Below are 19,664 nucleotides of genomic sequence, written 5' to 3'. Positions count from 1 at the left end.
ATTCTCGGATTTATTGTTTCATATGGTCATCGTCTATCTAGACCACATTCAGGTGTTTTCTCCCACTTAAGAGTCACATCACCAACAACTTCGACAAGTCCTACTCAGGTTAAGACAACACAACCTTTTTGACGAACCCCAAAAATGATTTCTTTTTGAAGTCTGATCCGTCCCTTACCTTGGGTTTATACTATCAGAACAAGGTATAGAAATGGATCTTCGTAAGACCTCAGCCATCATAAAGTGGCCTTCTCCTTCTTCGGTCAAGGACATCCAACGATTCTTAGGGTAGTGCAACTTCTACTATAGATTTATCAAGAATTATTCCAACATTCTCCTTCCCATCACTGCACTCCTAAAAAGATTGTTACATTCCATTGGAATGAAGACACAGAGCAAGCCTTTCTACAACTGAAAACAGGCTTCTGCTCTGCTCCCATTTTGGTGCAACCTGATCAGACTCTTCCCTTCATTGTCGAGACTGATGCCTCCAATAATGCAATAGGAGTTGGTGCTCAAACAAATTAGTAATGACAAGCTAGAACACCCTGTAGCCTATTACTCTAGAACATTGACTGCAAATGAAGTAAACTATTCTGTATTGTAAAAAGAGCTACTGGCCATTAGGCAGGCCTGCCAAGAATGGTGTCATCTACTCCTTGGGGCACTCAATCCATTTGAAGTATGAACCGACCATAAAAATCTTAAGGTCTTGCAACAAATGGAATGCCATAATAGCTGGCAAGCTTAGTGGGCAAATCATTTTTCTCAATATGATTTTTTTATGATATAACTTCCTGGTACAAGAAATATCATTGCCGATTGCCTCTCTCAAAGTTTTGAGAAAGAGACAACTTCTCCAAACGTACCTGAGAAAATTCCTCCGGAGACACATTTCGTCTATGTTCTAGACACCTTCCTTGAAGAAGTTAAAGATGCCTCTGTTGGGCAGTCCATTCTGTTTCAAAACCACTCTACTGACCCACTTAAAAATAAGGATGGATTTTTGTTCAACAATTATCGCTTTTTTATCCCTACCGAACCATTGCAAAAGCATGCTTTGTTTTGGTGCCATGATAAAAATATGGCAGATCACAAAGTCATCGCAGCCACCCATGATCTTGTTACTCACACTTTTTGTTTTTGGTGGCCTACTGTAAAGAGAGGTGTGTAACACTATGGGCCTCATTAGGAGGTCGGCGGTAAGGGGTTAGCGGCGCCAGTAAGGATGCCGGTGCCGTTTACCCCTTACCGCCGCATTACGAGGTCCCTTAGCGCTAAAGGGCCACAGAGCTAATAAAGGGGCCATTATTAACAGGCCCATTATTAGCTCCCTCCCCATTCCCATTGAGCCCTATCGGGGCTCAAATGGGAATGGAGATGGGTTTTTTGAATGAGGAATTACCGGGTCCTCCAAGGTTGGAATAGCCTGGTAATTCCTCATTCAAGAAGCCCGGACCCGAGTTTGGAGGCAGGCATGGTGCTAATAGCACCATGCCTGCCTCCAAACTCGTAATGAGGCCCTATGTGTCTACTTGTCCTGTTTGTAACCTTCATCAAGATATATCTTTGGCTGCAGTGTTTTCATGATTGCTTCTGATCTTTCGGGGTTCACCTTCCTCCCCTCTTGGGATATCAACTGTCCAATGTACAAAACCTCCTCCATACAATAAGTGTAATTTTGGCTTGTCTAGTTGGCATCTTTCCTGCACTGCTCTTCTGTCTCGCTGTACACAAGAATGTCGTCCACATATTGAATTACTGTACTGTCGAGTTGCACAAGTCCATCTGGAGGACTCTGTTGACTAAAGAAGGGGACTCACAGCACCCTGGGCCCTGGGGTAACCTTGTATGTTTCCACATTTTATTTCTATATGACAAGGAGGTCAAGTCTTGTGACTCTTCATGGAGGGGGATTGAGAAGAATGCATTCTTTAGATCGATCACTGTGAAATGTTTGGCCTGGGGTGGGATATTGCATAGTACCGTGGCTGGATTTGAAACAAATGGTAATCCTACCTCAACAATATTGTTTAGGGGGTGTAAATTCTGAATAAATCTGCAAGACCCCCGTCGCTTTTTTCACTGGGTACATAGCTGTGTTACATGGGGATTCTGATGGCACTAAAATTCCCTTTTTCACTAACACAGAAATACCCTCATCTGCTCCTTTGGACATAGGATATTGTTTCACTCTTGGCAAGATTGTTCCTGGTTTCAATTTGATCTTAACTGCCCCTACTCCCTTCAACAGGCCAACATCATAGGGACTGCTGGTCCATAGTGTACTTGGCACCTGTGCCAAACCATCTTGAAGAAATGATGGTGTCTTTTTTGTCAGCACCGTTCTCTGGGGTACATCCCTATTCTCATTGTTTTCCCAGTAAGCAATGCTTAGCAAATACACTACCTCATCATCTGAGTCACCATCTTGAAAATACTCTTCATCTGTCAAGTCAGTCAGTCAGTCTGTGTCCCTCGTCTAAGGCAATCACAGCCCACCATGCTTTTCCTTCATCATCATTCCTGTGAAGAATTACTCTGACTGCTTTTAATTTTAGTGGGAACACATGTCCTTCCTCCTCATCCATTGGAACCTCTGGCCTGAACGATAATTCTGTAGGTAGCTGCAATAGTTTGCCTTATATCCCAGGAGCTATGCTAGCAAAAGATTCACCCCATATTGAAATACTTCGGGATACATGGGCACACCTCTCTGTGCTGTCTATCCACAGAATGCTAATACAAATTGTTGTGCATTCCTGTAGTGAAACCCTGGAGTGGAGCACACTAACTGTTGATCAGCAAATGAGATGGCCATGTTGAATTTACTCATCATGTCCCTTCCCATTATGTTAACTGGTATTTGGCGGGAATATAAAAGTGGCATGGTGAGGTTATGTTCTCTGATAGTAATGGGCAATTTGTCAGTGAATGTAACTAAATTTGTAGCCCCAGAAAAGCTGTGTTCATTCATGGTAACGCCTGACATTAGGTATTTGCCCTCCTTAACACAGGATCTGGTCACCCTTGTACATACAAGAAAGGAAAATGTTTTGTCACTTATGGTCACACGGACTCGTGGCTCCTCTTGCAGGTCAGGTGTAACCGATAGGATTGAACACATCAAGTCAGTCTCTGGGCTGTCCTATTGAGGGTATAAATTCATCCCTGGTCCCAGTGAAAGGATTCCCTCCCACCACAGTCACATTCCCTATCCTGGGTGTGGGGGCCTGCACTCCGGTACCTGGGTTCCACATGGCCACAGTATTCCGTTGTGTCAGTGCCTGTGGTTGTGTCTGTATCTGTTGTATGTGTATAGGGGCTTCCTGTGGTTGTATTGGTGGCTGTTGTGTGTGCATCAGTGGTTGTTGTGCTGGCATCATTTACAGCGCATATGTCTGGTGCTGCGTGTGATCTTGGGCATAACGGTCAGGTGGCTCTGTACTGTATGGTGGAGGATTTGTTGTCCCCCTCTTGGGTCTTGCCAATTCTGTTGCATCCCTCCCCTACTTTTAAATACTCGAGCAATGTGTCCCATTTCTCACACTCCCAACATTGCTGAGGTGGTTCTGCTATTCTGGGTGCCCAATTAATCCCTCCTCCCTGTGGAACTTGAAATCCAACCCCTCTTCCCCTGGCTACACTCAAGTGTCCTTGGGGCCAGGAATTGTATTCTCCCCTTCCTCCGAAGCTTCCTCCTGTCATTGGCTGACCGTGCTGTGTGTCTTGTATAACAACTCTGTCTCAACTTGTCAACATGGCCCCTTCCATCGAAAACTTCACCAGTTTTTTCAGAACTAACTTTGCTTCTCCTAGCTTTCTTTCCTCACATTTATTTCTAGTATTCCCTTGTAGCAACCGACAGTGGTGAACTAAGTCAACTGAATCTATGGCCGTGGCCTCGCTTCCATTGCCACTAGTTTCTTCAATTGCTTCTGCACTGGCTCCAGTAATCCTAGGCACAATATGTGTTAAAAAATAGCGATTGTTTTGTCCCACGGTTCATGAGTCTCAAGGTGCCAGTGTTCTTGAATCTCATAAATGTATTGAACAGGGTCTTCAGACATGGGTGCAATCATGACGCACAAGATGCGGGAAATTGTACTCTGAGTGCCCTCCATACGACTGCCCTGCAATTATTGAATGGTGCCCCGTCATAAACCATTTCTGTGCAGTCACCCATGGCTTTTGCAACATTTATAGATGAATCTTAGTGGTGGGCAGGGATTGGCTAGTGGTGTCTTTCTCAGCTTTGGCAATTTGAAAGGTTACCACGACATGAGCAACAATAGGGCTTGTGAGAACGGCACCAAGGTGCTACTTTTCCCATTGAGTTTACCATTTCCAATTCTCTAGGCCACAAGCCAGGACGTTTAGCTTTTAACTTGGCACTATCTTGTATATTTTGTCTCGAGAACTAGATGGAACGAAGGCCTCAGCCTGTCTGTCCCTGAATCAGAAGAATAGTCATTATTCTCTGACTGTAGGTCATGTGTGTGGATACCGAATTTCAAATTATTCTGCTCAGCATTTACTAGGATTCTAGCCCTTATTAATGCAGGTGTCATTACCCTTCCAAGCCTCTAGAGACATGTTTGAGGTACTTTCTTCCCAATATTAAGCCCTGGTTAATGGGAATCTGACAGCATTATTTGTTTCTTTGCTTAATCTAAAGGAAATGTGTCTCACGCCTGGGTACTATTATTGTCTGTTCTCTTGGGTGCCGATTCAACCCTTCTCTTTGCACGATAACCACGATAAGACACACAGCTCTTTGCACGATAACCTTGGCACAGGCTGTACGATTATTACCTGGGCTGCTCAGGTCTGAATTTTCTGCTACCTCAAAGAGCCAGGTACCCCTGCAGCTTTCTGGCTTCTCAATGTCTCCCATTCACTTGAACGTAGCTGCACCGTCCATCTTGTATAACATGGCCACTCATTCTTGATGAGTTTCTGCATTAAGCAAGCTTTATATGTATTCTTTTTTGTCTTGCGTTTCAGTGTATATATGGAGCATTTGTTTTCTTGCCTATTGGATACAAGCCTGTTCTTCATGTCTAAGTGCAATTTGACCTATTGTTCGTGTAGCTTCATGGTGGAAGCGTATCTGTTCAGTGGTGATGTCATCTGCACCTTTGGTTACATGTTCATGTCTTGCATAGTTTGCAAATATATCTCTTATTTGATTGATCCAGGGTAAGGGCAGTAGGGTTTCCTTAGCGAGGAACATCTCTCACATCTGCGATATGGTGGTATTGTGGTATGGCGATAAGGTGGTGGAGAGGAGGTGGTTCATATACGCATATAACAGGGAGGGGCCAACATAATGAATTACACATTCATTTGCCTCTCAGCAAGCAGAAATTATAGGGTGTGAGACGATGAGCACTGGAAGAGGCCCGATCACAATGAGGAACAGCAGTCACTTCCAAGTGTTTCACTTGTAGTGCATTTTTAAAGATTGGAGCAATGCTTCCTCATACATTTGAGGAGTGGCTGATGTATAGAATGTTATACTGTTTAGAGATCATGGGCCTCATTAGAAGTTTGGCAGTAGCCTTGCCGGTAAAACCGGCAGGCTGCCGCCAAACTTCCAAAAATTTCCGGTGCCGGTGAATGGGCAATTACCGGGTCATTACGGCCCTGCAGGACCCGGTAATTGCCCATTTGTGGGCGCCAGAAAAAAAGATGCTCCACATTCCCATTCGGCCCCATAGGACTGAATGGGGATGGGGAGGTTGGATGCAACGTTTATAACGGTGCCGGTGCATCCGACATGCTGTGCTCGCGGGTGCCGGTACAGCCGACAGGTGCGACCTGGCGGGCAGAAAGGCACCCACGAGCACAACTCGTAGTTTGACGGTCCGGGAACTACGGTACCGGCATGCTTACCGGTACCGTAGTTCCTGGACCGGCAAACTTATAATGAGGCCCCATGTCTTTAGGTTTAATTGTGCACTGATCAGTCAACCATGTTTCCGTTAATAAAAATACATCTAATGCTCCTGTATGAAGTAACTCAAACATAAACAATTTGTTTTTTCATCTGAAGCTGTGTTTAGAAGCAGCTCTTTTTTGCCTTTTTTAAGAGTATGTTCGTAATGGTCAAACGAATGGTATTTTAAAATACTTCCTGTTTTTACCCCCTCTCTGATTATGGACACCGTGGAATTACTGCAGATGGTAATCCATAACAATACCACATGCAGTAATTATCACCATATACTTAATAATTAACCTCCAATTACTAAATGCCGAAATATTTAAACTTTCTTCCTGTACTCAAGAGGAGTGCAAGCATTTACCTTCAGTACAGCAAAAACCTCTACATTCGGGTAAGCTAAAGGGCTGATAGCATAGGCATCTCTGATGCCCATACCTCGCCAACGTTGCCATTAATGCACAAAATGGATTAAAATGATTAGAAAAATAATACATGCACATTTCTAGAAATACTACCAGCAATATTTCTGGAACTCTGCCTCTGCAACTACCAAACCAACAGATTTTTCATAATGGGGCAAATACCACATGGGGTAATATTATTGGCCCCATATTGTATTTTGAAAACCTCCAAATCTACAATGAGGGTCTAAAGATTTGATTTTGTCTGCAAGTGGTTTCAGGCAAATTAATTGTGTTTGGGTTGAGCATAAGGGGAAGAGAGAGGGAGGATTTTGAGCAATTGTGTCGTGAATTAGAAGTGACATTTCACCCGACCATCTACACATTATATATAGATTACACCCATCTTTCCCTTGTCAGAATATTACAGTTGTTTAGTGTTGGACACACTTTGGACTCCAAAATTATACTGACAATATGTCAGTCATATCACCTCAAAAACCCAGAAATAGGGAAAATCATGACCGATCTTCGACCATGTTTTAGAAAACTTGGTTGACAAAATCATGTTTACAATGAAACCATTGGATGGAAAAGATGAATATTCCCTGTGAAAATGTATTTTCCCATTGGTCTACTTTTAGGTCATTGGCAGAGAATGTTCATTCATCCCACTTCCTGTGTCAATATTACTCAATTGACAAGACTTATGTTACCCAATGTTGAAATGCACACCCCCAGTCTGCATGCTCTCCAGGCACTCTGGCGGATCTGAAAGCCAAGGCAATGGGTTAGGTGAGTTGGGAGAGTGGGAAATGCAAGATGGCTATTTGGTTGCTATATGCAAACCGGAAAACCGCCGAGCTCTGTGTGTAGTTCTGTGACTAGGTGTCTTATGTTGAGAGCACAGAGGCACTTGTGTCCAGAGGGGAGCCTTTTGTGCCCGTGGTGCAGGATGCATTGGCTGGGACTGCAACACTTGAGTTGATTGTAGATGTTGAGTGTTCTGTACAAATGGCTTAGTTGGTATGTGTATAAAGTTGTATAGCCTTGTTGACAAGGTTAAAAGAGCTGCAATCCGGTGTGGCCATAGTAATGTCTCAGTAGTGGTGCCATGTGGGTAAGGTAGGTATGAGAAGATGTCTTGAGGCATGCTCGGGTGTCCTGGTATCCAAACAGTGGCCAGCATGCATCAACTGCTCCTGGGTGAGTGTGGGGAGACAAAGGGAGGAGGGGTACACATAGGGAACATGCAGCAGTGAGTTCCAAATGGACAAGAGGGGAGTATAGAGTTTGAGGGGAGTTCAGATCCGGGATTCCAGTGAGGGCAGTGTCCAGGTGGGGTCCCTAGGAACAATTCAGCATGATGTGAAGTGAAGGTGAGATATATAGGAGACAGTCACATGAATGATATTGCTCATCAGAGAGCAAAATAAGGTAGCACACTAATTGCATGGGACACCTGGGATGAAAACCTCAGAGGGGCAACATTGCAATGGGGCACACAGGAGCAAAGCTATAGTGTTAGACATGGTTGCAAACCCCAGGAGGCCAAATCACAGTGGGGCACCTAGCTCAGCCGACATAAAACATGGGCAATGCTTCCTTTTGTCAAGTGAATAATTATGTCATTTTGACTGGGGCGTTGGGTCAATGCAAAATATGATCAATGTATAAGTAGCAAAACAAAAAGGTGATGGCTGGAAGGTTTGAATTAATCATAACCACGGCCATAGCTCTGGGAAACCTCCAGACCATCGTTTTTCAGCCTGCCAAGCCATTACAGAAGGGGAAAAACCATATGCAATCAGGCTTGGTCCTACCTCAAAAGGGGCAGTCCAGCTCGAACTGCTAGGTCACGTCCTTTCTGCACAAGACCACAAGCATCCCCAAACATGTTTCAGCCTTGTTGGGCATCATCAGTGAGGAGTAGCTTGTGTCTCTAGGCCGGGCAGACTCGGGACCCACGTCTGGGCATACCTGTCCTACTCGGGGTGACTTTAGCAAAACAAAAAGGTGATGGCTGGAAGGTTTGAATTAATCATAACCACGGGCTAAAGACTCTTGTTGAAACTCTAACCCGCGATATAGGCCGGTAATAGAGAAACTCCCAGAACCCCCCTTGTTTTTGCAACGTGTAAGTAGACCATTAGGCGGAGATTTCCCCCAATATGTTTTATTCAAGTGTTTTTAAATGGCAATTTACATTTGCAAGCATTTTCTTTCACCAGCGGTTTCGAGAAGCCGTCCGCAAAGTGATGACCCTACAAGCTGTGACGAAGCACATCATCCACATCACAGAGGAGGCACTGGGCTCCAAGTTCTGGGGCGATGTCAGTGTGTACCCCACTCCAGAGTCAGCCTATGAACCTACGGTAAGAAGGACAACAGCCACAACGACAACACAGTCACAAAAGACCCACTGAAAGTGCAAGCCAATAGCAGATACACACATTTTTGTTGCCCTCAAAAGTCAGAAATAAGGTAAACAACCGAAGGCGAGTGTAAAAGCTCATGAACAATCATTAAAAAGTGATTGCAGCGCCAACCAGGACTCATTAGAGCATTCGGTACACGTCAACCAACTGAAAGGAGAGGTGATGATGATTGCAACGGTATCCAGTCCTTCCATCGAATCCAAAGCATCGACAGACCATACCATTGAAAAAAATGCATCGAAAAAACCCCATCAAATGCATTTCTTTAAATGGTAAAAGGTTTAGTTGAGTAAAAATGGGGTTTTAAGGTTAAAAGATGGCGGTTGGGTGGACCCCCCCATACAATTTTATTTTTTTTAAATGCATTCGATTTTTTTTTTCTATGCTTTTGTTGTCAATGGTATGGTTGCCCATGCTTTGGCTATCGATGAAATCACTAGGAACCGATTGCAATTACTAACCTATGTAAGTCAAGCAACCAAAAGGAGTGCAACCCAGCTGGGGAACCTTAGTGTAACCAATCAAAGAGGAATATGACAACAGCAAGGAATTGATAGAGCAACCGAATGTACAGTCATAACTCAAACTACAGAAGGTAAGTCCAATGCCATCCTGGAATCCTAAGCCCAACATTGCAAGCCGAGTGTAGCAGCTGCTGTCATTCTATAAAGCAATCAAATCACAGCCAGGTATGGTGGGGGAACCTTTAACGCAAACATAGCCGCAAGGCAATCATTCCAAGTTAGCGGCAAAGCATTTGTAAATCTATAAAAAAAATCATTTGAATTCTCAAGGCAGTCAAAGCACTGTGTGTAATATCAGCAAAGGAACCTTGACATGATCAACACATAGTCCACCAGGAGGTTGAGTGCAGTGGCACTGAGGAATCCTTAGTGAACTCACTGCAAAGCAACAATGCAAACATTCAAAAGGTAAGTGTAATGGCAGGAGTGAATGTTTAGTGAAATCAGTAGACAGCCACAGCACAACCACCTGGGCATTGTGACTCTTTGGTGAAATCACTGGACAGTGTCAGGAGGCCTATGTAGAATGCAGAGGAGACTGGTTTGGAAGGGAGTCTTCACAAGCTTTTATTTGTATTTTGTAGTTGCACCAAGCTAAGTAAAAGAGAATACCAACATTAGGTGGGATATCACTCACCTCTCAGTGGGGTTGCAGATTTCCTCGGGGTTCCAGAACCCTATCGTCAGACCTCATTCCCCAAGTAGACAAAGTCTCTCAGTAAAGTAGAAAGTCTCTTGGGCCAATTGTTCTTATCGCCTCTGTATTTCCACCAGGATGGGAATGGCCTCATGGTTGTCACCTCCGATGGTTGGTATTTCGCTCTCTCTCTCTTAACTCTGGTTCCTTTTCTCCTTTAAGCCTCTGGCAGCATGAATAGTCCTCATTTGTCCCTCATGCCAAAGTAATCTTCCACCATTTACTTCCTCATCCTGCCTTGGGCCAACCCAGTCTCCTTGGGCTATTCCGTACCTGCTAACTAGGGGATTGCAAAACAAAGGGGGTTCTGGGAGTCTCTCTACCAGCACGAACACAGCCCATTGACCCGTACTTGGGTGGATGGCCCCTGGGAGAGTCTCAACCAAGTCTTTAGCTCACTGTTCCTTTCACAGAGAAGAAATATCCCTGCATATCAATCTTTGTCCTGCCCAGGGGCAGTCCAGCACCGAAATGCTAGGCAATTCTCCTCTGAAAAAGAGTACCAACAGCAACCCCATACACGTATTTCAGCCTTGTTGGGCATCATCAGTGAGGTGGAGCTGTGCCTCTCTGAGAACAGTGAGCAAGGGGTCCAGACCCCCCTTTGTTTTGCATAACTAGGGGATTGCCCTCTTCACGGCTTTTCCTTCTTGTTCCTTCGGCTAGCTCCTCCCTCCACCTTAGATGTCACCACCTCCTCTCCATTGCCACCTGTGCCTGAGTTGTTACCACCTCTCCTCTGTTGCTACCACCTCCTTCTCAATTGTTACCACCTCCTCCACAAAGGCTACTACCTCCTCCTCAGTAGTTACAATCTTCCACTCAGTGCTCTTCCCTCTCTCTTCCTCCACCTCCTAATTGCTCCTCCTAGTGGACACAGGCCCTCATTACGAGACCGGCGCTAAATCATGGCGCTATTAGCATCATGGTTGGTGCCGGTATCATAACGTGTCCGCCATGGTGAAATGGGGAAATACCGCCCTGTTCCAAGGTTGGCGGGGCGGTATTTCCCCATTTCCCCCCCATAGGGCATAATGGGAATGGGGAAGGCACTAAGTACGGTACCGCAAATTGCGGTACCATACTTACCGCGAAGGTCCCTTTGCGGGTCCCTACTTTAACGGCTGGTCTAGACCAGCCGTTAAGGTCGGGTCCCCGCAAAGGGACCTCGTAATTAGGCGCTAATGGGCTAACAGCGCCGCAGCCTTTTACAGCGCCGTTAACCCATTAGCGCCAGGGTCGTAATGAGGCCCACTGTCTCACCGCTTACCAAAACCTTCTCCTTCAGCCGAGACTTCCTGGCTGGAGCTGGGAGTTTGTTTTATAGTGTTCTGCCTCTACCCCCTGGGTGGGTCTATTAGTTGGGGTCTACCCCTCTGCCTGGTACTTTGGTGACTGCTGTGATTGGCTGTCCTCACTGTACACTTGTGGCTGCTTTGGGTTTAAGAGGTGGGGCCAAACTATAATAGGCCCATCAGGCATTACTCCTTCTACCCTACCACTCCTGGTTGCTGCTTGCGTTGTTTTGAGCTCCTCAATGTGTCCAGTGTGGGTTTGATTGGCTGGGAATGCACATATAAGCTTTTTGGAAATTATGTTTCACTGAGCGCTTGGGAAAACAGCAATATTGCTTCCCAAGTGGGGGAATCCCATACCGGGAACAATGTCGCTTGAATTCACCTACCAGGGCAACATGATCAATGTTGAGGAAGTCGCAAACTCACAGGGTTGTATCTGCGGTTCTGCAAAGTTCACTACAGTTCCAGCAAACTACTGGCAAATAATTATTTGATCTGCCGACAAAGGTTGTAATAATGTACCATCTGCAAGTGCAGGGAAACTCTCCTGCTGAAAGGTTAGTTTCTTCTCCCAAAATTATGAGTTTGGGTCTGCCCAGGAAGCACTTCAGGCTGTCTCAGTTGGCGTAGCAGTGACAAGGTTAGCCTGCAGGGTCGCTCAAAGGGTTTGAGTAGGGGTAGAGCTGCCAGAATTGGGTTGCCCTAGAGGGCCAGTGGGGTAGGGTAGGTCTAAGCACCCCAGGCTGGCCTTTGGGGCGGCACTGTGACTTTAACCCGCCATTTGTCTGGGACCAAGGTGGGGTCACAAGGGGTAAGTCCCCATCACGCACCCAGGCCCAACATCCACTGGATCTTGGTGGCACCCAGGCCCCTGAGCCACCAACTTGCTGACTTTGAGAGCCATCAGGGGACTTCACCAGAATAGCGATAAGGCAAACGATCAAAGTAGAGTGCAAAAGCATCCAGGGAGCGATACCCAAAAGAAAACCAACAAAAGAGGATTGCAGTGTCAGCATGCAATCAACACAAAGCCCCAAGGAACCAACCAAATGTGATTGTGGTAGCATTGAGAAAGCGATGGTCCCATCAATAAACAGCCACATGGCAACCAAATAAATGACAAGCGTAGCCTAGGATACTTAGTGCAATAAAAACAAAGACTCCAAGGCAGACAACCGAAGATGAGTGCAATATCTGCTGGGAATCCTTACCACAATCAGTACCTCCTCCCATGAGGCCATCAGTGGCAGCACAGAACTTCCATTACATCAATATGAATACACAAGGCAACTAACTGGACGGGACTCTAAAGGCGGTCAGGAATGTAAGCAGCAATAAATGCACAGCCGCAATAGACCTACGGATGCTGCGGGCATCGGTAGTATGAAATCTGTTTAGTAATCCATGCACAGCCACAGAGCACCAACTGAGTACCAGTCCGCACAGGCAGACAACAATCTATCGAGAAACAAAATAAACAGCCACAAGACAACTGATAAAAGGCAAATGCAGCAACAGCCTGGAATCCTTAATACACATAATATACATTATGTAACACATTAATCAAAATTGGATGGCTCTGAATAGTCTCTGTCTTGATGACGAGAAGACTGAGATCCTCATCGTTGGCTCCCAATCTAGAATATGCTCCCTCCACACCAACTACGCTCACATCAATATTGATGGGACATCGATACCAGTTCTAAAGCACATAAAAACGCTTGGTGTCCACCTAGATGCCAACCTCACCATGTGCAAACACATATCAGCACTTTCATCTTCAACAGCATATACTGCTAAACTCATTGCGCTTAGCCGCCAATACCTCACACCCACTAACTGTATAACCTTAGCCAGAGCGCTGATTCTTACAAAGCTAGACTATTGTAACATTATTTTTCTAGGAACTTCCAACACCAACATAAATAAATTCCAACTGTTGCAGAATAAAGCTCTTAGAGCGGCCCTTGGAATTAAAAAATCAGACCATATTTCCACTATAAGAAGAGAAAATCACTGGTTGACTATCGAAGCCAGAATCATGTTCAAATCATTATGCATTGTTTATAAATGTATCAACAATAAAATCCCCCATCTACCTTAGGAACATCATAAAGAAAAAAGCATCTAACAGAACACTCAGATCCAACAACAAATCTTTATTGGAAATACTGCGTCACAAAAGTACTAAAGCAGGGGGGGAACAGCTTTAGAGTCTTGGCCCCCACCATCTGGAACTCCTTACCACTCAGAATAAAAAAGGAAGAAGCCCTGGCCAATTTCAAAAAATCTCTGAAAATATGGCTATTCAATAAATATTGATGACCCAGCCTACCCATTACCGTTACTCAACATAACCCTACCTCTCACTTCACCAATGTACTCTATTATATGCACTGCTGTACTTATGTGTTTGTTCTTTATTGTCATTGTGTACAAGAATTTTATAAGCTGTCTGTAACCTCGCTGTGATACCTAAGGGTCTGGGCGTGTAATAAATGAAATAAAATAAAATAAAATAAATAAATATACAGTCACAGGGCAAACCAACCGATGGGGATGCAAATTCAACAGTGAATTCTTAGTGCAATTGTTTATTTATTTTTTAATGCATAATCACAAGGTAATTGTTAGTAGAGAAGCTCAACATGAACTAGAAAATGTACCAGTCAATGCACAGTTGCTAAGTTTACCACAAAAGGTTTAAGCACATGTCAGTGGGTAAACCTTAGCACAATTAATATACCGTCACCAGCCAGCCAACCAACCAAATGTGAATACAGAGCAGTGAAGAATTGTTAGTACAGATAACACACAGCTAGACGGCAAGTAACCAAAGAAGAGAGCAATGATTGCTGGGAATCCTTTGCACAATCACTAAACGGTTACAAAATCCCCAATGGATCATGAGTTCAGTGGCAGCTAGGAATCTTTATTACAACCAGTAACTATCTACATAGCCAACCACCAGAGGCTTCAGAAAGGGTATCTGAGGAATATTTAGCATCATAAGCACAGAGCCACCAGAAAGCAACCAAATATGTCTGAATGCTAGCCATGTATTTACAGAAAAATCAGTTCACAGTGCAATCAGCCAAAGATGGAAGCCACATTAGAGGTGAAAGCCATGGAGCGGAGAAAGAAGGTAGGGAAGAAGGAAGAGAAATTGGTTGGAAGTTAGCAGGATTTGAGGGATCAGAAGAGCCTTTTTTCTTAGAAGGTCTACTTGATGGAATCAGGGAAAGGCACGGTTGAGATAACAAGGTTAACAAATGCAATTAGGGTTAGGCAAGGGTAAAGGTTAGAGTTGGTGCTTAAAGCGTTGGCCACAGAACCAGAAAGGACCACCGCTTATTTGTCACTTTCTAAGAAAGAAAAGTGTTTAGAAGGAGAAACAGTTCAGCCAATGATAATGACTATGTGATATGAGGGGGGAGCTGTGGATGAGGAAAGGTAGCAACCAGAGTGGAGGGGAACACTCTTGTAGTGTAGTGTTGACAGCATCTGTGCTGGACAGTGAGGAGTGTGTGGGTAGATAAGGAGAAGAAGAGTTGAGTAGTCAACTGAAAATGTTCTCCACTATTTGATCCTGGCAAGGAGACTGGTCTTGTTGTGCTTCAAACCATATTGATGCAACCGCTAGTAAGTTTAACATTTAAACATAGACTACCCCACGTCAAAACTTTGTAATGTTGATCGCTGTGACCCAGGTGTTGGTGTTTAGCAAGAATGGTAGCACCAGCCCAGGGAATGTAAAAAGGGAATCTGAAACTGCAATTGCATTTTGTTGGCGCAGCGGGATCTGTGAGTTATCAGTGTTCCACTTCATACTTCTGCAGGGCAAGAAGATTACAGATCGCAAATCGAAGAAGAGAGGACTCGCCTTCAATTCAAACAACTTCAAGAGTCAATACGAGGTGAGTGGAAAAGGTCTATGAATCCTATTGTGTGCGACGCGCACGGCTGTGTGAATTGCCATTTTTATGTGGGTCACATAGACTAATGAAACCTTAAAATTAAGACCTCCATACTGTAAGAGTCAATTTGAGGTTGATGTAAGGAGAATTGCATTCTATGACCTGCGCAGCGTTGTATAGAGCACAATTTTACTTCATTTGATCAGACAGAAACATTGAAACCTAGAAATAATACCTACATACAACTTGACAAGTTGTGTTCAGAAAAGCTCACAAAATTGTTTCTTTAAATTCTACATAAACTGAATTTGAGAGGCGCAACTCAGTAATAAGGACAATTTTATAAAGTAATGCTGCTAAGAGCAGGGACTGTTACACCCAACTGCAAGGACCAATGACTCTTTTGAAAGCAATGATTAAACAGTTGTCAAGAACGCATTTCTTTATGGCATCTCACAATTGTTTCTTCATTATTTTAGGATTCTACCTATTTCTTACTGGCAAAAAAACACACAATTCCTCCACGCAGTTCCACAAATATACGTCACCACTGTCTTTCATGAATCCCCCTTATGGCTCTGCAAATCTTAACTGTGTTTTCCTTGGAAGATTACAGAAAATTATGTAGCATAAAGTAGGATGAATTCGTTTTCATCTGAAGTAAACATCTATTTACCGTCAGCATGTACTTGTTGGGCAATAAGACCAGAGCAGAGATATGCAGAGATTTAAAGTGTAAGGTTTATTCAGGGCTTCTCAGAAAAGCGTTGTGGTTGCCAGTGAAGGTAAGACGACTAAAGAAAACTAAACTGAAGTTGGATATCTTTTTGTGGGTTACTAGTATCTCCACAAAAGTATCCGCCAGTCTAGTAGTCTCATTCTCTCCTAATATGGGTTCACCAGTATGCCAAAATAATCTTCTGAGTTGTTCTCAGTAGCTGTTATGGATGGCAATTCGCTCAAAGTATCTGAATTCTCTAGCCAAGATAAAAGAAATCTCTTTCAAAAGTCTCTCCCCTTCTCCCCTCGGTGTCACTCAGTCTTTGGGAAAACAGTTTGTTGAATCATAACTCACTCAGCTTTGGTGCCATGGGGCTCTGGGTAAGTCTGCCATTCTCTGGTTTCAGTGTTTCTGGATGAGTCACTGTCAGTGTAGAAAATCCAGCCTTCAGTATCGACAATTGATCCCAGACTTCTTCACAGTAAAAATGTCGGCTATTGGCTCTCAGTTGCATAGCGGCTCAGTCTGGAATGGAGGTTTGCTGATCCTAAGGCACTGGAGGCTGCGTGCTGAGTTTCTGTCCTTTCCCTAGCACAAGAGTCCTGGTCCTATGGCCCCCAGCCCATTCCTACTTCCCTCCTTTTCACCCAACAACTGCTTGCACCTGTGAGGCCTTTCACTAAGTCTCTCTTCTCCTCCTTGTATCTAGGGAAACATTTTATGGACCTCCACCGATGCACCACAATGTGATTGTTATGCCTCCCTCCTCACTCACACATCCAATAGACATGGGGTATGTACTTCCCTCTCTGTGCACTCCTCTGTGCCGCTGATCTTTCTCAAGTTTCTCATCTTCTCCAGCCCCTCTTCTCACAAGCTTCTGCAGGGTTCCAAGTACCATCACTTCCTCCTTTGCTACACTCATCTCCCCCTACTCATTTGCCCCTCTCTTTTTCAACTCCTCTTCTCATCTCTTCACTGTTCCTCCTCTACTCTTTTCTGCACCACCTCCTCCTCTTCTCTTCACCATCACTTCCTCTGCTCTTTTATGCACCACCTCCTCTTTTCGTCTTCTCTTCACCTCCTCTGATCTTTCTCATTCCACCACTTCTCTTGCTCTTCCTGTCGCCTCCTCCTCCTTGGCTTTTACTCGCTTCACCATCTCTGTCTCCACTCCTAGCACCACTTAACCCTTTTCTACCCACATCCTCTACTTTATCTAGCTGCCTTCATATTTGCACCATCTCAAATACTCACTCTATGTGTTGGGTCATTCCCTGCCCCTCACCACGACTGCTACTCTCCTCTCCCTGGCTACCACACCCTTCACTGTTCTACCCTTCTCTGCTTCCGTTTGTCCTCTTTACCTTGCCCTTGGGTCCACCTGCAAGTCTTTCCTTTCCCCACCCCCTCCTGCAGCCATATGTCTACAGTTTGCTTAGAATTCTGGAATGTGAATAAGTGGACACCCATTGAGGGCAGAGGAGACCAGTGGCGGCTCGTGCATTTTTGTAATTGAGGGGCATGAATATATGCTACAAATATGTGAGTGCACTGAGCATAGCGAGAGAGTCCATACCAACAAAGGGTGGTTGGGGGGTTGTGCCCCCAATAATTAATTTTCTGTATAATCGATTAATATGGTGCATTGTGCAGCACACTTTCTGTGACCAAATTAGTAAAAAGCCTGACAATTTGCAATTGGGTCTGTAGGCCAACTCATGAAAAATTGCAATAGATGGAAGACACTGACAGTGCACAGGAGCCTTTCCCAGCGCATTTTAATTGTGCCCTTCCCCACAATATATGTGAGTGTAAAAAACATTTTCACGCTGGCTTCCCATATATTTTCATGCTGGCTGCACCAATACATACCAGTATTCCCATACAAGAGCATACTTTTGTTTTCTTTGCTCATAATGGCCATAATAATACTATAAGAAAACATATCCAAGCTGCCTCTGCCAATATATGCCAATATCCCCGTGTGAGAACATGCTCTTGTTGGCTTCACCAATGTAGGCCAACCTAGACACATAATAAAACTTCTCATGCTTACTTTATCATAGATGCCCAGTCAGTGCTCTAGATAGGATTTTGAAGTGTGAGTATTTCACTCCCTATTTTTTGAGTTAGAGAGTAAATCCAAATCTAAGAGTAAAAGTGAGTGTTCTCCTTCACAAGCTAGTAAAACGTATTCGACATCCTTCCAATGCATTTATGAAGTTAAAACTGATTTTGAACAACATTACAAACAAAACAGTTGTATATCAAAGTTCCCTGCATTAATATAATTTATTATGGTAGTGAAAAACAATCTCCCACAGAATAATTGCCAGGCGCCTGCTACCCATCTGCATCTTTATGATATGCGCACAAAGAAACTCTGTTAAGAACTACTACAGGTACAGAACTAGCTAATAGCTAGTTAAATCTGGTATTCATCAATCAAGTACCTACCACTTACTTCTCTGCCACTCACTCCTACTGGGGTTGCCTGTAACTACTTCTGTTTCATGGCTTCTCTGCCATGTTTTTTCTCCAACTTCTTGTCATTGCTACTCTGTCTCTCACTTTCTGTTGCTGCCCCTCCCGCTGAGTCTTGCTATGCTACCTTTTGTTATGGTGTGCTACTCTGTCACTCTGCACATCCTGTCTCTGCATCCTATTATTGCTGTTTCTCTCCTCTATCTTGTTGTCGCCATTGCTGTAACTCCTCTGTCTGCATCTCTCTCTCTCCTGTTTACTCCCTTCCACTGACTCTCTCATATCATTACTCTAGTTTGATCTCCTGTCCCGTTTTCTCTAACACTGTCTCTACTGTTGATGATCTTTCTTCCATGGTCTTAGATTATTTTTCTCCCTTTCTTCTGCCTCGCTTATTTCCGTGTCTCTCTCTCCCACCTGCTGTCGATCTGTTTCCTTATCGTCCTGCCTCTCATTTTTACTTTTGCTCTGCTTCTATCCCTCACTCATGTTGCTCGTTTTTGTGTGTCTCTCTCACCTGTTATTTACCTTAATTCCCTTACCCTTACTGTCTTTGTTGCTTTACCTTCTGTCCTGTCCCAACCCACTTTGTTTCCCTGTTTTTCTTAGGAGTATAGCTCTTCTTCCTTTCTTGTTCTTTTATTTGACTTTTGCCAGAGCAATATTAAATAGTCAAAAAGCTGAAAATGCATATTTATTTATTTATTTTATTATTCATTTGTAACTCGCTTATACATCAATAAATTGTGTTTCAAAGCACCAACACAAGGCAAAGGGGAGGGAACAAGGGAACAAAAGGCAAATTAAATAACAATGATGAACAAAGACAGCGGTGGTCCTACTAGGCCTTGTGAAAATTACAAATCTAGTTCAGCTTGAACAGTGAGGCGTCTTTTTAAATGTATGCAATCCTACTTTTTGGAGTTAGGCTGGACTTTTGTGTCAGCAGATGCTTCACTTGCTTTCGTGCAGGTGCTTTGCCTGGGAACTAAGTGAAGAAACTGCTTATTAAAAAGCGATTTCAGAAATTACCGATTTCGAAAGACCACTCAGAGACTGCTCTGAGGGGTCTTTCTAAATCAAACTGTCAGCACACAGGGCGCGCAGGGGCTGACAGGCACGGTGGATCTGGAAGAGGGAAGTCGCTGGGGCCCAGGTAAGTGTGTTGTGTGTCTGTGTGGGTGAGACATGTTGGGGGGGGCTGGGGAGTGGGTAAATGTATGTGGGCCTC

At 44.2% G+C, this 19,664-nt stretch overlaps 1 protein-coding gene across 3 annotated transcripts in view; it reads left to right on the top strand.

Annotated features, from left to right (window-relative positions):
- Positions 1-19,664, top strand: part of LOC138567526 (cyclic nucleotide-binding domain-containing protein 2-like) — a 304,324-nt gene that overhangs the window by 126,752 nt on the left and 157,908 nt on the right. For 2 of the 3 annotated variants that reach the window (XM_069645801.1, XM_069645803.1), the window contains exons 2-3: positions 8,583-8,726; positions 15,148-15,225. In XM_069645801.1, the coding sequence (XP_069501902.1) occupies positions 8,583-8,726; positions 15,148-15,225 (222 nt within the window). The remainder of the gene's footprint in view (positions 1-8,582; positions 8,727-15,147; positions 15,226-19,664) is intronic. The other variant, XM_069645804.1, reaches the window with a different exon arrangement.

Source organism: Ambystoma mexicanum, chromosome 2p, assembly GCF_040938575.1.
Source record: "Ambystoma mexicanum isolate Mex_15411 chromosome 2p, UKY_AmexF1_1, whole genome shotgun sequence".
In the NCBI taxonomy this organism is placed as follows: domain Eukaryota; kingdom Metazoa; phylum Chordata; class Amphibia; order Caudata; family Ambystomatidae; genus Ambystoma; species Ambystoma mexicanum.
Note: the sequence above shows the minus strand (reverse complement) of the source record. Positions and strands in the feature narration are given on the sequence as shown.